Source organism: Carcharodon carcharias, chromosome 7 (assembly GCF_017639515.1).
Source record: "Carcharodon carcharias isolate sCarCar2 chromosome 7, sCarCar2.pri, whole genome shotgun sequence".
In the NCBI taxonomy this organism is placed as follows: Eukaryota; Metazoa; Chordata; class Chondrichthyes; order Lamniformes; family Lamnidae; genus Carcharodon; species Carcharodon carcharias.
The window spans coordinates 186,635,002-186,655,333 of NC_054473.1; the positions used below are offsets into that span (position 1 = coordinate 186,635,002).

Here is a 20,332-nt window from a genome sequence, read left to right on the forward strand (position 1 = left end):
CGATACCTTCATCCTCATTCCCTTGGCTGAAGACGGATGCGAAGGATTCATTCAACACTCTAGCGATGTCCTCTGGCTCCACCCATAGATTGACCCCTTGGTCCCTTATGGGCCCTAATCTTTCCCTGGTTATCCTCTTCCCATTGATAGACTTATAGAATATCTTGGGATTTTACCTACTTTTACCAGCCAAAGCTTTCTCACATCCCCTTTCTGCTCTTCTAGTTACTTTCTTAAGCTCCACCCTGCACTTTCTATTATCCATTAATGCCTCCGCTGATTTGCTTCCCTTGTACTAGCTAAAAGCCTCTCTTCCGGGCTGGAAATTTATCTACTTTTAAGCCTGCCAGACCACTTAGAACCTCTTCCCTTTCTATGCTAATTTCTTTAATTATATCACAGTCCTTCTGCCTGATTTCCACACCCACTTTGTCCCCCTCACTTGTGAACACTGACACAAAGTATTCATTTAGAACCTTACCTATGTCTTCCGGCTCCACACACAAATTACCACTATGGTCCTTAATGGGCCCTACTCTTTCCCTAGTTATCCTCTTACTCTTAATGTACTTGTAAAATAACTTCAGATTTTTCTTTATTTTATCTGCTAATGTTTCTTCATGCCCCTTTTTAGATCTCCTAATTTCCTTTTCAAGTTCCTCCCTACACATTCTATACTCCTCTAAGGCTTCCGCTGTTTTGAGCCCTGCCATAAGCCTCCCATTTTCTCTTTATCTAATCCTGGATATCTTTCGACATCCAGGGTTCCCTGGATTTGTTGGTCCCACCCTTTATCTTTACTGGAATATGTTGGCCCTGTATTCTCCCTGTTTCCTTCTTGAGTGAGTCCCACTGCTCTGATGCTGATTTACCTAAAAGTAGCTGCTCCCAGTCCACTCTGGCCAAATCATATCAATTCTTATTAAAATCGGCCTTCCCCCTATTTAGAACTCTGATTTCTGGCCCATCCTTGTCCTTTTCCATAACAACCTTGAACCTTACAGAGTTGTGATCGCTATCTGCAAAACATTCCCCCACTGATAACTCTGCACAATGTTGTGAAACCAATTTCTGGCCTTCTCACCAAATTGTCCACTCACGCCGCCAAACACACCACCTGCCAGCGGGCTGGAAAATTCTGCACATAGTGTAGAGGGAGCTTTACTCTGTATCTAACCCTGTACTGTACGTGGCCTGGGAGTGTTTGATGGGGAGAGTGTAGAGGGAGCTTTACTCTGTGTCTAACCCCGTGCTGTACCTGTCCTGGGAGTGTTTGATGGGGACGGTGTAGAGGGAGCTTTACTCTGTATCTAACTCCGTGCTGTACCTGTCCTGGGAGTGTTTGATGGGGACAGTGTAGAGGGAGCTTTACTCTGTATCTAACACGTGCTGTACCTGTCCTGGGAGTGTTTGATGGGGACAGTGTAGAGGGAGCTTTACTCTGTATCTAACCCCGTGCTGTACCTGTCCTGGGAGTGTTTGATGGGGACAGTGTAGAGGGAGCTTTACTCTGTATCTAACCCCATGCTGTACCTGTCCTGGGAGTGATTGATGGGGACGGTGTAGAGGGAGATTTACTCTGTATCTAACCCCGTGCTGTACCTGTCCTGGGAGTGTTTGATGGGGACAGTGTAGAGGGAGCTTTACTCTGTATCTAACCCCGTGCTGTACCTGTCCTGGGAGTGATTGATGGGGACGGTGTAGAGGGAGATTTACTCTGTATCTAACCCCGTGCTGTACCTGCCCTGGGAGTGTTTGATGGGGACAGTGTAGAGGGAGCTTTACTCTGTATCTAACCCCGTGCTGTACCTGTCCTGGGAGTGTTTGATGGGGACAGTGTAGAGGGAGCTTTACTCTGTATCTAACCCCAAGCTGTACCTGCCCTGGGAGTGTTTGTTGGGGACCGTGTAGAGGAAGATTTACTCTGTATCTAACCCCGTGCTGTACCTGCCCTGGGAGTGCTTGATGGGAACAGTGTAGAGTGAGCTTTACTCTGTATCTGCCCTGTAAGTGTTTCACACTGTTTATGTCTGAAATAAAAAGTATTTCATATCCAGCACTAACATCTGTCTCCTTGAGGAGTTTAAAAAAATAATTCATGTCTCATACACCTCCTGGCCTCTTCAAATATCCTATCTGGAATATTCCATGTCTGAGCATGTCCCTCTCACATTCCTTCTCCCATTACATGTTGTTACTCAGCTCTGGACTCTGGGTAATGTTGAATTTAGAGCTTTCGTCCAACCTTTTCAAGAGGCTTTTAAATATTCCAATTCAAGTAGCAAACCCCAAACCCACACAAAATGTAGTTCAGCAGCGAGTAATGGAGCTGGTGCGATTCTGCCTCCTCATCGCTTATTAGTCATTTCCCAGTTTTTCAACACTTGAGAAAGAAAGGCTTGCATTTATATAGTGCCTCTCACAATTTCAGGGTGTTCCATGCTCTTTACAGCCAATGATGGTCTGTTGAGGCTGGGGATCAACTGAGAATTTTGTATCTGAGATCAATAGATTTTTGTTGGGTAGAGATATTGAGGGTTATAAAGACAAAGCAAGTGGGTGGAGTGAAGAGACAGACCATCTATGATCTAACTGAATAGTGGAACAGGTCTGAGGGGCTGAATGGCCTCCTCCTGTTCCTACATTCTTAATAAATCAGCAGAAAACCTGGGAGAAACAAGAGAGGGACGTCTGGTTTCAGATCTAATCTACAATTGACTATAAGGAGACATTGAGTTCCCCCAGTCCCATTACATAGAACAAGAAAGTTCAATAAAAATGGCCCCTTTTTATAGAAAACCTGATCAGAACAAAGGAGAACTATAACTTAACCATGAATGTTATTTATCCAGTATGCACTCCAATATTTGCAGCACCAAAGGGTCTCAGTGGTTTGGGTGGACACTACATGCTCCTTCTCCAGGGTCCATCCACATGCAGGCAAAGACTGCAGAGGAGATGGTGAGACCGCCAACACTGGCCACACCCAACCTTGACCGGTGGATGTGGCCACCAGGACAGTCCCAGGAGCAGACCCACAAGGATGCCCCTGACTTGCCCTTGCCCCGCCCTCTCTGTTGCTTGCAGACAAAGATGAGGAACCAGACCGAGAGACTGATGTGGAGCCAGATAAGGGAAGAGGGGCTGCAATACCTCACCCCCAACATCAAAGTGAAACATATACTGTTATTTAAAGCATATCTTTGCACTCTTTTAGGCCTTGGAAAGAATGGTGTGGAGTTTTGGGAGGACTTTACAGGGCTGATTTAACAACCTGCTTTGAGCTACCTCAAGTCTCCTTACAAGGTCGACAAGTCCTGGACTGGGACTTGAACCCAAGCCTTTTAGTTCAGGGGCAAGGGTGTAACCAACTGAGCCACTCAGGCTCCCTAAAAGCCCATCAAGTGATTTAAAAACCTGCCTGACAACATCGGTTTGTGCAATGCTTTCCAACAGGGTGTTCAAGAGAAACCTTTTGGTTAGAATGTGGACTTGCTACCACAGGGGAAGCCAGATAAGCAAATGAAAGGTGAAAGTATAGCGGTTTACACTGAAGTTAGATGAGAAAGGATGGGACGAGGCTTAAGTGAGACATAAACACTGCAATGGTTGTGCTGAGTAGTCTGTTTCTGAGCTGTACATTCTATGTAATTCTATATAAGATGGTCAGGCAGGACTATGGACGCCCATATTAGTATCCTGCTCAGATTTCGACAGGGAATGTCCATTTGTCTATATGGACCAAGTTGTTGATACTGAGTTGCTCTCCTTGCCGGATCTGAATAGGTCTATGAAGTCAATGGGAATCAGGGGGAAAACTCTCCACTGGTTGGAGTCATACCTAGCACAAAGGAATATGGTTGCGGTTGCTGGAGGTCAATCATCTCAGTTCAAGGACATCACTGCAGGAGTTCCTCAGGGTAGTGTCCTCAGCCCAACCATCTTCAGCTGCTTCATCAATCACCTTCCTTTCATCATAAGGTCAGGAGTGGGGATGTTCGCTGATGATTGCACAATGTTCAGCACCATTCGCAACTCTTCAGATACTGAAACAGTCCATGTCCAAATGCAGCAAGACCTGGACAATATCCAGGTTTGGGCTGACAAGTGGCAAGTAACTTTCATGCCACACAAGTGCCAGGCAATGACCATCTCCAACAAGAGAGAATCTAACCATCACCCCTTGACATTCAATGGCATTACCATTGCTGAATCTCCCAACATCCTGGGGGTCACCATTGACCAGAAACTGAACTGGACTAGCCATATAAATACTGTGGTTACAAGAGCAGGTCAGAGGCTAGGAATCCTGCAGAGAGTAACTTGCCTCCTGACTCCCCAAAGCCTGTCCACCCTCTACAAAGCACAAGTCAGGAGTGTGATGGAATACTCCCTACTTGCCTGGATGAGTACAGTTTTCACAACACTCAAGAAGCTTGACACCATCCAGGACAAAGCAACCCACTTGATTGGCATCACATCCACAAACATTCACTCCCTCTACCACCGACGCACAGTGGCAGCATTGTGTACCATCTACAAGATGCACTGCAGGAACTCACCAAGGCTCCTTAGACAGCACCTTCCAAACCCACAACCGCTACCATCTAGAAGGACAAAGGCAGCAGATACATGGGAACACCACCACAAGGAAGTTCCCCTCCAAGTCACTCACCACCCTGACTTGGGAACGTATCGCTGTTCCTTTGCTGTCATTGGGTCAAAATCCTGGAACTGCCTCCCTAACAGCACTGTGGGTGTACCTACACCACATGAACTGCAGTGGTTCAAGAAGGCGGCTCACCTCCACCTTCTCAAGGGCAACTAGGAATGGGCAATAAATGCTGGCCCAGCCAGCGAAGCCCACATTCCATGAACGAATAAAAAGAAATCAAGCATGTTCAGATGTGTTTCTGAATGAAGCTTTGGCATCACATTTGAAGCAGGAGTTGGCAACGGAATGGAGCTGAAGGATCTTCCCATGACTTTTCTTCTCATCGCTAAGGCCAACACGTATAACTAATCCTCTTTTGAAAGAACATTTCCTTCAAACAGTTGTTTTGCCACAGAGTTCACATAGAAAATTTTCTTTCAAACTTTCCCTTTATTTCTTTGATATCTCATGCACATTTTAAATAAGATTTTATCCTGAAAAGGAGCACTTCTGGTTTCCTTCACAAGGCTTTGGGAGGGGTATCTGGCAAGAAACAGCACACACACACAGTGAGAGTTCGAAACAGCAATGTTTTCAATTCATCACAGTATTGAGTTATGCTCCCTTTACAGGATAATCACCAATTTAAATCACATTGGCTTGAGATAATAAAATTTATGCCCAAAGTCATGGAGTAGGCTTTTAAATTATTTGTTGAATCGAGTGTTATATACACTGTGATTGCCTGCTCAGCTAAGCAAGGATCTTGTCATAAAACCAGAACAGAAAATGCTGGAAAAACTCAGCAGGTCTAATAGCATCTGTGGAGAGAAAGACACAGTTAATAATTCCAGTTCCTCAGAAGAAGAGTCATAAACTCAAAAGGTTAACTCTATCTTTCTCTTCACAGATGCTGTTAGACCTGCTGAGTTTTTCCAACATTTTCTGCTTTTGTTTGAGGTTTCTAGCATCTGTAGTATTTTGCTTTTATCCAAGGATCTTGTCATATTTAAATAAATAAATAAATTACTTTCAAATTTAATGGTCTACTCCTGCTCTTAAATCTTATGTTCCTATGTTCCTAAATACCCTGAATAGTCCATGTTTATGATTGAGAATGCTGAATAAAAATCAGGTTATTTATCTCATTATTGTTTGTGGGAGTTTTCTGTGTTCGAATTACCTACACTACAACAGTGACTACAATTCAAAAGTACTTCACTGGCTGTAAAGCACTTTGAGACACTGTAGAATCATAAAATGATATGGCATAGATGGCAGCCATTCAGCCCATTCTAGTCTGTGCTGGCTCTTTGGTAGATCAACCCAATTATTCCTACTCCCTTGCCTCTTCTTATTCACCTTGAAGTATTGATCAAATTCCATTTTGAAAGTTACAATTGAATGTGTGTCCACCTCGCTTTTAGGGAGTGCATTCCAGATGACAATAACTCACAGTGCAAAAAAAACTTTCTTCACGTCGCCTCTAGGCTGACATGTATGGCGGTGAGAAACATCGAAAGAAATTATTCAGAATGTTCAACAAAAATATGTTCCAGTAAAAAACAAAATCACAGCAAGGGAGATTCATCCAAGGCATACCAGGAAAGGTTAGGATAGTACTGGATTAAAAGAAGAGACTTATAATGTTGCAAAGAATAGCAGGAAGCCTGAGAATTGGGAGAATTTTAGAAACCAGCAAAGGACCACCAAAATGTTGATAAAAAGGGAAGAAATAGAATGTTAGAGTAAACTTGCCCGGAATATAAAAGCAGATTGTAGGACCTTTTACAAGTATATATAAAAGGAGGAGAGTAGCTAAATTAAAGATTGGTCCGTTAGAGAGAGAGAGAGAGACAGAGAGTCAGAGAAATTCTCTCGGGGAATAGTGAAATGACAGAAATATTGAATAAATATTTTGTGTTGATCTAAAGCAGTCCCAGCAGATTGGAAGTTGGCCCTTTCTCCCCCCTTCCTCCTCTCTCTGTCCCCACTCTTTCTTCCTCTCTTTTCCCCTTCTTTGTTCCCCTCTCTCTTTCCATCTCTTTCTTCTCCCCTCTCCCTCTCTTCCTCCCTTTCTACCCCCCTCTCTCTCCTCTCTCTCTCCCTTCCCCTTCTCTCCCCGCCACCTCTCTCCTCTCCCCTCTCTCCTTCTTCATAACTAAGGAGGGAGAGAGAAAACAGGGCACAAGAGGCCTGTAAGTCTGACATCCATTGTGGAGAAAATGCTGGAATCTATTATTAAGGAAGTCTTAGCAATATGCTTAGAAAAGTCCAAATGGATTTACAAAAGCGAAATCATGTTTGACAAAGTCACTAAAGTTTTTTGAGGGTGTACCCACAGAGTAGGTCAAGGATTTCCAAAAAATATTTGATAAGGTGCCTCACTAAAGGTTGGTGCACAAAATAGGGGTTCATGGATTTGGGAGTCGTATATTAGCATGAATCAAGGATTAGTTAATGAACAGGAAGCAGAGAGTAGGAATGAATGGAATATTTTCAATATGCAGACTGTAATTACTGGAGTGCCATATGGATTAATGCTGGGGCCTCAGTTATTTACAATCTCTATTAATGATTTAGATGAAGAGACTGAGACTAATGCATTCAATTCTGCTAACTATACAAAGCTAGATGGAATGCAAGCTGTGAGGGCAACACAAAGAACTGTAAAGAGACATGGACAAGTTGTGAGTGGACAAGAAGGTGGCAGATGGAGTATAATGTAAGGAAGTGTGAAGTTATTCACTTTGGCTATAAGAATAGAAAGGTAGGATATTGTTTAAAAGGCATGAAACAGGTAAATGTTGATGTTCAGAGGGACTTGAGAGTGTACTCTTACAAACATCACAGTAAGTTAGCATCAAGGTGCAGCAAGTAATTAGGAAGGCAAATGACATGTTGGTTTTTATTGTAAGGGGATTAGAATGCAAGAATAAGGAAGTCTTGCTACAATTGTCCACATCAAGAATACCATGTACAGTTTTGGTCTTCATATCTAAGAAAGGATGTATTGGATTGGGGGGGCAGAACAGCAAAGGTTCACTAAATTGGACCCTGGGATGAAGGGAGTTGTCCCATGATGAGGGGCTGAATAAATTATTTCTATATTCTCTGGAATTTAGAAGAATGAGAGGCGATCTCATTGAAACATACAAGATTCTGAAGGGGCTTGATAGGGTGGATACTGAGGCATTATTTCCCCTGAGAATCCAGAACATGGGGGCACAGTCTCAGGATAAGAGGATAATCATTTAGGCCTGAGATGGTGTGAAATTTCTTAACTCAAATGCTGTGAATGTTTGGAATTGTCTACCCAAGAGAGCTGTGGATGGTCAGCCATTGAATATATTTAAGGCTGGGATAGACAGATCTCTCAGGGAATGAAGGGATATGGGGAGCAGGCAGGAAAGTGGTGTTGAAGCCCAGGATCAGCCATGATCGTACTGAATGGCAGAGCAGGCTCAACAGGCTGTATGGTCTACTCCTGCTCCCACTTTTTATTTTCTTATTCTCCATATTAATTTTCATCTGCCCCATGTCTGCCCATTCCACCAGCCTGTCCATGTTCTCCTGAAGCCTCCTCTCAGGTCATAATACTTCCAAGATTTTCATCATCTTTTTTATTCGTTCACGGGATGTGGGTGTCGCTGGCTGGACCAGCATTTATTGCCCATCCCTAGTTGCCCTTGAGAAGGTGGTGGTGAGCAGCCTTCTCGAACCGCTGCAGTCCATGTGGCGTAGGTACACCCACAAGTGCCTGTTAGGGAGGGAGTTCCAGGATTTTCACCCAGCAAAACCTGACCCATTTGCAAATTTTGGAATGGTGCCCTGCACAACCTAGACTGGCTAATTAATAAAGATGAACAAAAGCAGGGGTCCAGACACTGAGCTCTGGGGTGAACCCCGCTGTAAAACTCCCTCCCGGCCGAAAAACAAACCGTTCACCGCTCCTCCGATTCCTGTCGCCCAGCCAATGTCATACCCAATGCTGCCAGTGTCCCTTTTATTCCTTGGACTCTAACGTTGCTGCTGAGAAACCCTCCGGAGAAAGGATAAACTTTCAGTGCTCGGAGGTGAAGGGGTTACACAAGCGCTCCCATTCTCTCTCCCCAATAACTGCAGTTTCTGCGTGTTTTGATGACTAAACATGAAACCAGAGTCTGTTCAATCTCCGAGCTATATATATATATTTAAAAAAACACGTGCAGAATAAATCGTGTCTGATTTAGAGAGAAAAAAAAATCTGCGGAGATTATACAGACAGATAACCGCAAACCGGTGTCCGGGGGAGGGGAGGTCTGGAGCGTCTCTTATAGGGAAATATATATATATATATATACATCTTTAAAAATTGTGTATTGTTTTTTAAATTCAACCTTTAGCAGTTTTAAAATATAACTATTCTGATTGTGCGTGGAGGGGATTTTGGACACAGACTCGCGTGATGGCGTTAAGAAATATTGAAACATCTGCTAAAATGTTGGCGTTGTCTGTTGAAGTGAACCCCGACGAGCTGTTTGGCAAGCGGCACCTTGAAGATAAGGGGGGGTCTAAAGGAAGATCTTTGGTGTCCCTGCCGTCTGTTCCCCGACTAAAGCTCCGGGGTGGGGGGTGGCGGTTCCTCCTGGGAAGTTGCCGAAATGCCAAGAGTTCCCCCACCCCCCGTCCTGCAGGGATGTGTCCGAATTACAGCTCGGTCCGCCCAGTCCCTCCCCGGGACACGGGTGATTGACGGCGGCAGAAGAAACCGGGACAGGGTTTCCATCGCGGGGGAGCGGCTCTGATGAGCTGAGCTGAGCTGGCAGCTCGGCTTCACCTTCACAGTCCCAGGAAAAGCTGCTGTTCTCACACAGTGTGTGTGTCTGCCCCCAACCCCCCTCCCTCCACACCACCACCACCACCCCCCTCCCTCCACCTCTCCTCCACCCCCTTCCCCTCCTCCCCAAATCAATGAACGGGCAGGTGAGGTGAGAGAGAGGCAGGCAGACCTTGAAAAGGAGACGCTCACTCCAAACATTTTTACACACACAAGGCTTTGACAGAAGACGATGAGTGGACAGGATTGCTGGGGATACGGAGGTGACAATGGTGAGCAGCTGATGTTTGATTCATCTTAATTCGAATTTCCAGAACTCCTTGCACGTTGCTGCAGTGACTAAATGGGAGCGACATAGTTCATGTAATATCTGTACACATGATGTACAAGCAAGCGGCATGATTTATATATATCTGTAATATCTGTATACATGATGTACAAGCAAGCGGCATGATTTATATATATCTGTAATATCTGTATACATGATGTACAAGCAAGCGGCATGATTTATATATATCTGTAATATCTGTATACATGATGTACAAGCATGGTTTATATATATGAGAAAAAAACCTCTGTTAGACTGACCCTTGAAGGCAGGAAACCGAATCTCTGAAATTTAACGACTTTTCTTCCTCCCCCCGGCCTGAGTTACCGTCACTGAAGTCCTAATCTGAAAGTTTTATTGGGTAGTTTTAATTCTTATGAAGTCTCTCTAGAATACATGCTCCCCCAAGTGTTGCTGCAGTCAGTCTGTAGGGTGCCGCCACTTGCTTATCAAAAATAGGTGAGGAGAAACGGTTTCCACTGACAGGGTAACCAGCTTAAAGATGATTGGCGAAAAGAACCTGAGGAGCGATGAGATTTTTAATGTAGAGAGTTCTTGTGATCTGGAAGGTGCTGCCTGAAAGGGCGGTGGACGCTGATTCAGCAATAGCTTTCAAAAAGGAATTGGATTTTTTTTTAAAGAAAAAGGGGAACCGGATAAATATTTGAAACAAACATTTGCAGGGCTAGGGGACCCAGTGAGAAGAGTCAGTGAAGGAGGGTCACACGGACCTCTGTTTCTCACTCCACCGACGCTGCCGGAACTGCTGAGCCTTTTCCAGCATTTTCGGGTTTTGATTTACACAGTGAGATTAATTATTCAGCTCTGTGCATGTCTCGTCAATGCTCAGAACCGGGCGCCATTGGATTGTGGGCACAGAGTTTACCCTAACGTGGTCGAATAGCCTCTAAATACACCAACCTCACACAAGCAGAAAAGGCCATAATGGGGAAGAAAGTAAACTTGGAAACCAAGAATTTTCTGGGCTTAAGGGGAAAACGAGTGGGACTGATTGGATAATGTTTTCCAGGAGCTAGCACAAGCACAAATGGGCCGAATGGCCTCCTCCGACCTCCCTGTGAATTCTATTTTCCCCTTACAGGCCCCTTGAACTGGCACAAGCAGTTCCCATTCGCACAGGGAGAACGGCAATCACCCATTGACATTGTGCCTGCTCAGGCTGTCTACGATGCCAACCTCACACCCATCTCCATATCCTACAGTGCCTGTACCTCATTGTCCATCTGCAACAATGGCTACTCGGTCATGGTGGAGTTCGAGGACTGCAATGATAAGACAGGTGAGAAATGGTGGTGCAGGGCGAAGGGAGGAGGGAGTTGGGGTGAAGGCACCAGATGTTGCTACGTTAAAGAGAGAACTTGCATTTCTATAGCACCTTTCGCAACCTCAGGACTTTAAAGCAAAGTGCTTTACTGCGAAGAGAATGTTTTTGCAGCATGTTCACTGTCTTAATGTAGGAAATGCAACAGCCAATTTGCACTCAGCAAGATCCCACAAGCAACACGACAATGACCAGCGAATTTGTTTTTTTTTCAGTGCTGTGTCTGAGGGATAAATATTGACCTGGATACTGGGGAAACCTTCTACTCTTTTTGGAAACAGTGCCATGGTATCTTTTACACCAAGGAGACGAGATTAAGTTCAAATCTTGCTGTATTTTAATTCTCTGCAGTGAGTATGGTGTTTAGATTGTTAATGAGGTTGATCAAACACAGCCAGAAGCTGGGATGACCTATATTTAACCAGCTTGGTTTCTGGTCCTGCTTCTGCGTCGGTTATGATGGCATCACAGGCTAACATCTGTGTTCCATCAACATTGGTGGCTTCTAAGCTGAGTGTGGACAAACCCCCTGCAAATATTGACACACTTGGAACTCCTGCAAAGGGGCAGAGGTATGAGTGACTCCCAGAGACACCCATATAAACTTCCGAGTGATGCTGTTATCTGAAAAAAGAACAAACTTCTACAGCAACTTTCATGACCTCAGGACATCCCAACGCAATACTTTTAAAGTGTCATTATATTGTAATATAGGAAACATGGCAGCCACATTATGTATAGCAAGATCCCACAAACAGCTTTGTGATGATGATTGAGGGATTAATATGGGCCTGAACACCGGGGCAAACTCTCTTGTTCTTCTTCAAAATAGTGCCATGGGGTCTATTCCATCCACTTTTTGAGAAGGCAGATGGGGCATTGTTGTAATGTCTCATCTGAAAGATGGCTCCTCTGATAATGCAGCGCTTCCTCAGTACTGCAATGGGAATGTTGGCCTGGATTATGTTCTCAAGTCTACCTAATGGTAAAGAGTAGCGCAATGGCAGGAATCATTTTTCATTGGTGTAAAGCATTAGAATTAATGAGTTAGTAAAGCCAACAAATAAGCAGAATGCTAAAGGCCTAATTGACCTTCAGTTTGAAAGGTGAAACAATAAAGATTGTGTTTGTATTAATTTGAATCAACTGGTAAAACATTTTTTCAGAGTCAGTAGGTTGTGGGTCCAAATCCCAACCCGGAAATTTGAGCACAAAATCCAGGTTCATACTCCCAATGCCAGTACTGAGGGAATGCTGCACTGTCAGAGGTGCACGCTTTGGGTTTACAATGTTAAATCAAACCCCCATCTCCTCCCAGGGTGGACATTGAAGATTCCACAGTGCTATTGAAAGATGATCAGGAGATCCCCAGTGTCATATCCAATATTTATCACTCAACAAAAGCCACCTTTTAAAAAAAACATTAATTAGTAGTTCATCTCATTGCTGTTAAGAACATAGATAGGAGCAGGAGTACATAGGAACAGGAGAATGCCCCTCAGCCCATTGAGCCTGCTCTGCCATTTAAAATGATCATAGCTAATCAAACACTTCAAGGCCTTTTACCCACAATATCCACGTAACTCCTTATGTTATTGTTAATCAGAAATCTATCAATCTCTATCTTTAACATACTCAATGATTGAGCTTCCACGGCTCTCTGGACTAGAGCATTCCAAAGATTCACAGCCCTCTAATTAAAGAAATTTCTCCTCACCTCGGTCCTAAGTGGCTTTCCCCTCATTTTGAAATTGTGTTCCCTGGTTCTGGACTCCCCAACCAGGGGAAATATCTTTCAATCCCTTTGAACCTTCTTTGCCATTCAATATGATCTGGTTGAGGCTGATCTTCTGCCTCAACTTCACTTTCCTGTCCACTCCCCAGATCCCTCAATTCCCTGAGACATCAAAACTCTATCTATTCCAGCCTTAAATGTATTCCATGGTGGAGCATCCACAACCCTCTGGGGTAGAGAATTCCAAAGATTCCAATCCTTTTAGTGAAGAAATTTCTCCTCAACTTAGTCCTAAATGATCGGCCCCTTATCCTGAGACTGTGCCCCCATGTTCTAGATTCCCCAGCCAGGGGAAACAATCATTGTGTTTACTCTGTCAAACCCCTTCAGAATCCTATATGTTTCAACACGATCACCTCTTATTCTTCTAAACTTCAGAGAGCATGGGCCCAACTTATTCAGTCTCTCATCATAGACCAACTCTCTCATCCTGGAGACTTATCTCATGAACCTTTCCTGTACCGCCTCCAACGCAAGTATATTCTTCCAGAATTACACACAGTATTCCTGGTGCAATTAAAGCCTGTGCAAATGTAGCAAAACTTCCTTATTCTTATATCCCAGTCCGTTTTTTTGAAAAATATACTTTATTAATAAAATATCTGGAAGAACATTACAAAACATTTCAAAATCGCCATCACAAAAAGTGCAATCAGATTCAACTTTTACATACGGATCACGAGGTGCTTCAATATAATCAATGAATATTACAGTCATTTTAATATGATCATTACAGACAATCAGACAGTGCAATGATATTGGAGTTATCAACATACATCATGTTGCACTCCGAGGTACAATTATAATATAACTAGTATTCAGTGCATACATTCATTGTGAGCTGTACAGCCTGAGGTGCACTATGGCAGAAAGGTCTTAGACAGCGACCTTTCCCCATTGTGCCTTTGCGGCGGCTGCCCCAAGCTTTAGTGCATCCCTCAGCATGTAGTCCTGGACCTTGGAATGTGCCAGTCTGCAACACTTGGTCGGGGACAACTCTTTGCGCTGGACGATCAACAAGTTTCGGGCAGACTAAAGAGCGTCTTTCACCGAGTTGATGATCCTCTAGGCCAATATGCTATTTGCCCTCCTAATTGCTTGCTGTACCTGCTAGCATGTTCCTGGTACATGGTAATTTGCTTTTAGTTTGTGGGAGCTTGCTGTGCACAAACTGGCTGTTACATTACAACAGTGACTAACTACACTTCAAAAAGTACTTCATTGATTGTGAAAAGAGAAGATTTATCAGCAAGCGATTAGTCACTGTTATAAAGCAACAGCATTTCCATCAAGCTAAATGCAAATTACCACAAATGCTGGAAGTCTGAAATAAAAACAGAAAATACTGGAAACACTTAACCAGTCAGTGAAGAGACGAAAATAGGATTAACATTTTAGGATGATGACTATCCTGCACTTATCTTTCCCACTATTCTCCCTTTCTTCACTGGGAAATTGGGGGATATAGAAGGCCCGTGGTGATTAGAACTCCCGCTAAACAAACATGTAGAAATTCTGATTTTCTGCATATTTTTAAAAAAAATCATTCTTGGGAAGTGGGTGACAATGACCATGCTAGAGTCTGTTTCCCTCAGTGGTAAAGCTTTGCTCCGTTCTGTGGCAGTTTTATTGATGGCTTGTTAAGCCACTTCAAGGGGCAGTTAACACTCAACCACAGGGAAATGCCTGTGGATTACTGTTCCAGGAACATAACTACATTCAGATACCAGCTTTCCTCTCTCTTTGCCTTTACATTCCCCTGGCTGTTGCCATTTCCCCTTCCCGAATCCCCTTGGGGCCTGGGGAGGCCATTCATCCCTGTGAACCTGTTCCATCGTTCAGTCAGATCATGGCTGAACTCCATCTATCCACCTTGATTCTGTAATCCCTTCATACCGTTGGCTGGCAAAGGTCTGTCAATCTCCATTTGGAAATTTTTGATTGACCTCCCAGCCTTAGCAGTGTCTTATTGCAGAGAGTTCCACTCCACTTTGTGTGAAGAAGTGCTTCCTGACATTGCCCCCTGTCAGCTCCAATTTTAAGATTATGCCCTTTTGTTCGGGGCTCTCCCAAACAAGGCTAATAATTTCTCTCAGATAAAAGCAAAAAACTGCGGATGCTGGAAATCCAAAACAAAAACAAAAATACGTGGTAAAACTCAGCAGGTCTGACAGCATCTGCGGAGAGGAACACAGTTAACGTTTCGAGTCCGTATGACTCTTCAACAGAACTAAGTAAAAGTAGAAGAGAGGTGAAATATAAGCTGGTTTGGTGGGGGTGTTGGGGGGGGTGTGGGACAGATAGAGCTGGATAGAGGGCCAGTGATAGGTAGAGATAGCCAAAAGATGTCACAGACAAAAGGACAAAGAGGTGTTGAAGGTGGTGGTATTATCTAAAGGAATGTGCTAATTAAGGGTAGAAAGCAGGACAAGCAAGGTACAGATAGCCCTAGTGGGGGTGGAGTGGGGGGAAGGGATCGAAATAGGCTAAAAGGTAGAGATAAAACAATGAGTGGAAATACATTTAAAAATAATGGAAGTAGGTGGGAAAAGAAAAATCTATATAAAGTATTGGAAAAAAAAGGGGGGAGGGAATTGGAAAGGGGGTGGGGATGGAGGAGAGAGTTCATGATCTAAAATTGTTGAAGTCAATATTCAGTCCGGAAGGCTGTAAAGTGCCTAGTCGGAAGATGAGGTGCTGTTCCTCCAGTTTGCATTGAGCTTCACTGGAACAAGCAGCAGGCCAAGGACAGACATGTGGGCATGAGAGCAGGGTGGGGTGTTGAAATGGCAAGTGACAGGGAGGTCTGGGTAATACTTGAAGACAGACCGAAGGTGTTCTGCAAAGCGGTCACCCAATCTGTATTTGGTCTCTCAGGGCCCTCAACCGTGTCCGGCCCAGCTCACGTGCATCCGGCCTCATACCTTCTTCTCCCTCCCATTTATCACTCCACCAGCCTCCGCATTCACAGGATCATCCTCTGCCATTTCCGCCAACTCCAGCATGATGCCATCACCAAACACATCTTCCCTTCACCCCCCTGGTGGCATTCCACAGGGATCGTTCCCTCCGGGACACCCTGGTCCACTCCTCCATCACCCCCGACACCTCAACCCCCTCCCACGGCACCTTCCCATGCAATCGCAGAAGGTGCAACACCTGCCCCTTTATTTCCCCTCTCCTCACCTTCCAAGGCCCCAAACACTCCTTTCAAGTGAAGCAGCATTTCACTTGCACTTCCCTCAACTTAGTCTATAGCATTCGTTGCTCCCAATGCGGTTTCCTCTACATTGGAGAGACCAAACGCAGACTGGGTGACCGCTTTGCAGAACACCTTCGGTCTGTCCACAAGCATTACCCAGACCTCCCTGTCGCTTGCCATTTCAACACTCCACCCTGCTCTCATGCCCACATGTCCGTCCTTGGCCTGCTGCATTGTTCCAGTGAAGCCCAATGCAAACTGGAGGAACAGCACCTCATCTTCCGACTAGGCACTTTACAGCCTTCCAGACTGAATATTGAGTTCAACAACTTTAGATCATGAACTCTCTCCTCCATCCCCACCCCCTTTCCAATTTTCCCCCTCCTTTTTGTTTTTTCCAATAATTTATATAGATTTTTCTTTTCCCACCTACTTCCATTATTTTTAAGTGTATTTCCATCCATTGTTTTATCTCTACCTTTTAGCCTATTTCGATCCCTTCCCCCGACCCTACCCCCACTAGGGCTATCTGTACCTTGCTTGTCCTGCTTTCTACCCTTAATTAGCACATTCCTTAGATAATATCACCACCTTCAACACCTCTTTGTCCTTTTGTCTGTGACATCTTTTGATTATCTCCACCTCTCACTGGCCCTCTATCCAGCTCTTCTTGTCCCACTCCCCCCTTAAACCAGATTATATTGCACCACTCTTCTATTTTTACTTAGTTCTGTTGAAGGGTAATTCAGACTAAAAATGTTAACTGTGTTCCTCTCCGCAGATGCTACTAGACCTGCTGAGTTTTTCCAGGTATTTTTGTTTATGTAATAATTTCTCTCCCTCCTTTCTACCTTTTAATCATCTTAAACAGTTCAATTAGTTCATGTCTTAATAATGTATACCCTCTCTTGCTCTCCCAAGCTTGGTCTATGAAACCTGTACTGATAATTTAACCCTTCTTAGCCGTGATATCATTGTGCCTTTCCTCCTCACTCAACTCTCACTAAGTTCCACCACCTTCATTGCAGTGTTTTTCTCTCTGTACCTGAGGAGATCTATAGAAATTAAAGTTTATGTCAAATGATGTAATTGCAGACAGAAAATTTTAAATTTAAAGCCATGTATATTTTATGTAAAATGTTCCCTAATTTGCAGGAGGAGGGAAGTGATAGGTGCAGGATGCAGCATGTGGTGTTGAAAGGGTTAAACCTTTTCCTGCAATTTTTTTGCCAGTTAATTATTTATTTAGAAATGGCAGCATGATATATTACAGAGTCAAGACCATAACTGACATGGAGTGTCATTTTCTTGATAAATGAGCAATAATCCCTTTCTGTAAATCAAAGATTTCAAAACTGCAACCACATTGCTGTCGGTGGTGTTCCCATGCATCTGCTGCCCTTGTCCTTACAGGTAGTAGAGGTCGCAGGTTTGGAAGTTGCTGCCGAAGGAGCCTTGGTAAGTTGCTGCAGCGCCTGTTGTAGTTGGTGCACACTGCAGCCACTGTGTGTCGGTGGTGAAGGGAGTGGGTCATAAATGAGGCAGATCCAGGATATCTGCATGTACGCGTGTGCACACACACACACACACACACACACACACACACAGACATACATTTCAAGCAGCAGCCATTGATTAGTGATATTTTCCGTGCCTTGAAGCTCCAGGGGACAATCATACTGCCCTAAAATGCTGCTCCAGCTCCTGGTCTGTGTGCCTTCTGTCAACCTAAACATAACTTCTTATTTTCCGTGAAGAAAATTGGTGGTGAAAATAGCGGCAGACATGCAGTCCCAGGTTATCAGAAGCCACTTTAAGGATCAGCTCTCATTATGTGGGGTTACATGTCTCTGAGTTTAATCAAAAGCTTCGAGTGATATAAACAGTGAAGTGGGAGGTCTGACATTCTTTTGATTGCTTGGTTTAGGTTTTAATCTCTTACTCACTAACTTGGTTTGTGCAAAATGAAAACTCTGAGCTAAATGTAGTGACAAATTATAGGACTGAAGTTGTGGGTTATTGTGTGATGGAGCAACACAGCTGAACAGAGTACAAGAAGCTGCAGTAAATGACTTTGTATTGTTCTTTGTTTATGACTGGGCAGAAATCAGTGACAGACTCTACTTCATTAGAAAATAATTCTAATGTACCACATCTGTAGCTCAGTGGGGAGTGCATTTCCTCTGAGTTAGGTCATGAGTTCACTCATGTCCCACTCCAGAAAATTTGAGTGCATCATCTAGACTAGTAATCTCAAAGACAGCACCACACTGGGCTGGCATGAGGCAGAGTGGCAGTACTGAAGGAGTGCTAAACTATCAAGAGGTCAGAGTACCGAGTGCCACATCATCAGAGGGAGCACAGGTGAGGGACTGGTCAGGACTGAGGGGGTGCTACACTATCTCAGAGGGGGGGTGGGGGGTTGTTACTGAGGGGGTGCTGCACTATCTCAGAGGGGGGGTGGGGGGTTGTTACTGAGGGGGTGCTGCACTATCTCAGAGGGGGGGTGGGGGGGTGTTACTGAGGGGGTGCTGTCGGAGGGGCACAGCCATGGACATGCCACCACTGTCAAAGGAACAGCTGACCGTTGGCCTGATCCAAATCACCTCATTTTACTCAAAACTACAGTTGGAGCCTGACATTTTAGTGTGGATCTGGAGTCATGGATTAGCCACAAATCATTTCTCAAATATTCCATCACATCCCACCCCGCCCTCACATTCCTGCCATTGGTTGGGGAGGCGATGGTGTAGGGTAATGCTCTGGGGACACGGGTTCGAATCTTGCCACGGCAGATTGTGGAATTTGAATTCAATGAAAATCTGGAATTAAAGTCTAATGATGACCATGAAACCATTGTCGATTGTTGTAAAAGCCCATCTGGTTCACTAATGTCCTTTAGGGAAGGAAATCTGGCCCACATGTGACTCCAGACAGCAGTGTGATTGACTCTAAAATGCCCTCTGAAATGGCCTAGCAAGCCACTCAGTTGTATCAAACTGCTTCAAAGTCACTAAAAAGGAATGAAACTCGATGGGCAACCCGGCATCGACCTCGGCACCGGAAATGACAACAGCAATCTCAGCTCTGTCAACCCTGCAGAGTCCTCCTTACTAACATCTGGGGGCTTGTGCCAAAATTGGGAAAGCTGTCTCACAGACTAGTCAAGCAATAGCTTGACATAGTCATCCTCACAGAGTCATACCTTACAGACACCACCATCACCATCCCTGGGCTTGTCCTGTCCCCCCGGTAGGTCAGGCCCAGCAGAGGTGGTGTCAGTGAGCAGGTTATTGCTAAGCAAGTGCAGCTTGATAGCACTGTTGATGACCCCATTTCTTGATATCACGTGGAGTGAATCGAATTGGCTGCAGACACAGCCAGGGATGGTGATGGTGGTGTCTGGGACATGATCTGTAAAGTGTGATTCTGTGAAGATGACTATGCCAGGCTGTTGCTTGACTAGTCTGTGAGACAGCTCTCCCAATTTTGGCACTAGCACAGTGGTATACAGTCGGGAGGGAGTTGCCCTGGGAGTCCTCAACATTGACTCCAGGCCCCAAGAAGTCTCATGGCATCAGGTCAAACATGAGCAAGGAAACCTCCTGATCACTACATACCTCCCTCCCTCAGCTGATGAATCAGTGCTCCTCCATGTTAAACACTGTTTGGAGTAAACACTGAGGGTGGCAAGGGTGCAGAATGTACTCTGGATGGGGGACTTCAATGTCCATTACCAAGAGTGGCTCGGTAGCACCATTACTGAGTGAGCTGGCTGAGTCCTAAATGACATAGCTGCTAGACTGGGTCTGCGGCAGGTGGTGAGGGAACCAACAAGAGGGAAAAACATACTTGCCCTCATCCTCACCAGCCTGCCCGCAGCAGATGCATCTGTCCATGACAGTATCGGTAGGAGTGACCACCACACAGTCATTGTGGAGACGAAGTCCCACCTGCACATTGAGGATACCCTCCATCGTGTTGTGTGGCACTACCATCGTGCTAAATGGAATAGATTTTGAACAGATCTAGCAACTCAAGACTGGGCATCCATGAGGCGCTGTGGGCCATCAGCAGCAGCAGAATTGTACTCAACCACAATCTATAACCTCATGGCCCAGAATATCCCCCACTCTACCATTACCATCAAGCCAGGGGATCAACCCTGAGTGCAGGAGGACATGCCAAGAGC

General features: G+C 44.7%; 1 protein-coding gene across 4 annotated transcripts in view; it reads left to right on the forward strand.

The window, feature by feature from the left end:
* Nucleotides 1–9,563: 9,563 nt before the first annotated feature.
* ca7 (carbonic anhydrase VII) overlaps nt 9,564–20,332 on the forward strand; it is a 42,053-nt gene continuing 31,284 nt past the window's right edge. For 2 of the 4 annotated variants that reach the window (XM_041191803.1, XM_041191804.1), the window contains exons 1-2: nt 9,564–9,745; nt 10,904–11,101. In XM_041191803.1, coding sequence (XP_041047737.1) covers nt 9,706–9,745; nt 10,904–11,101 — 238 coding nt within the window. In that variant the 5' untranslated portion in view covers nt 9,564–9,705. Of the gene's footprint in view, nt 9,746–10,903; nt 11,102–11,358; nt 11,494–20,332 lie in introns of all 4 variants that reach the window. The other 2 variants (XM_041191806.1, XM_041191805.1) reach the window with 2 other exon arrangements.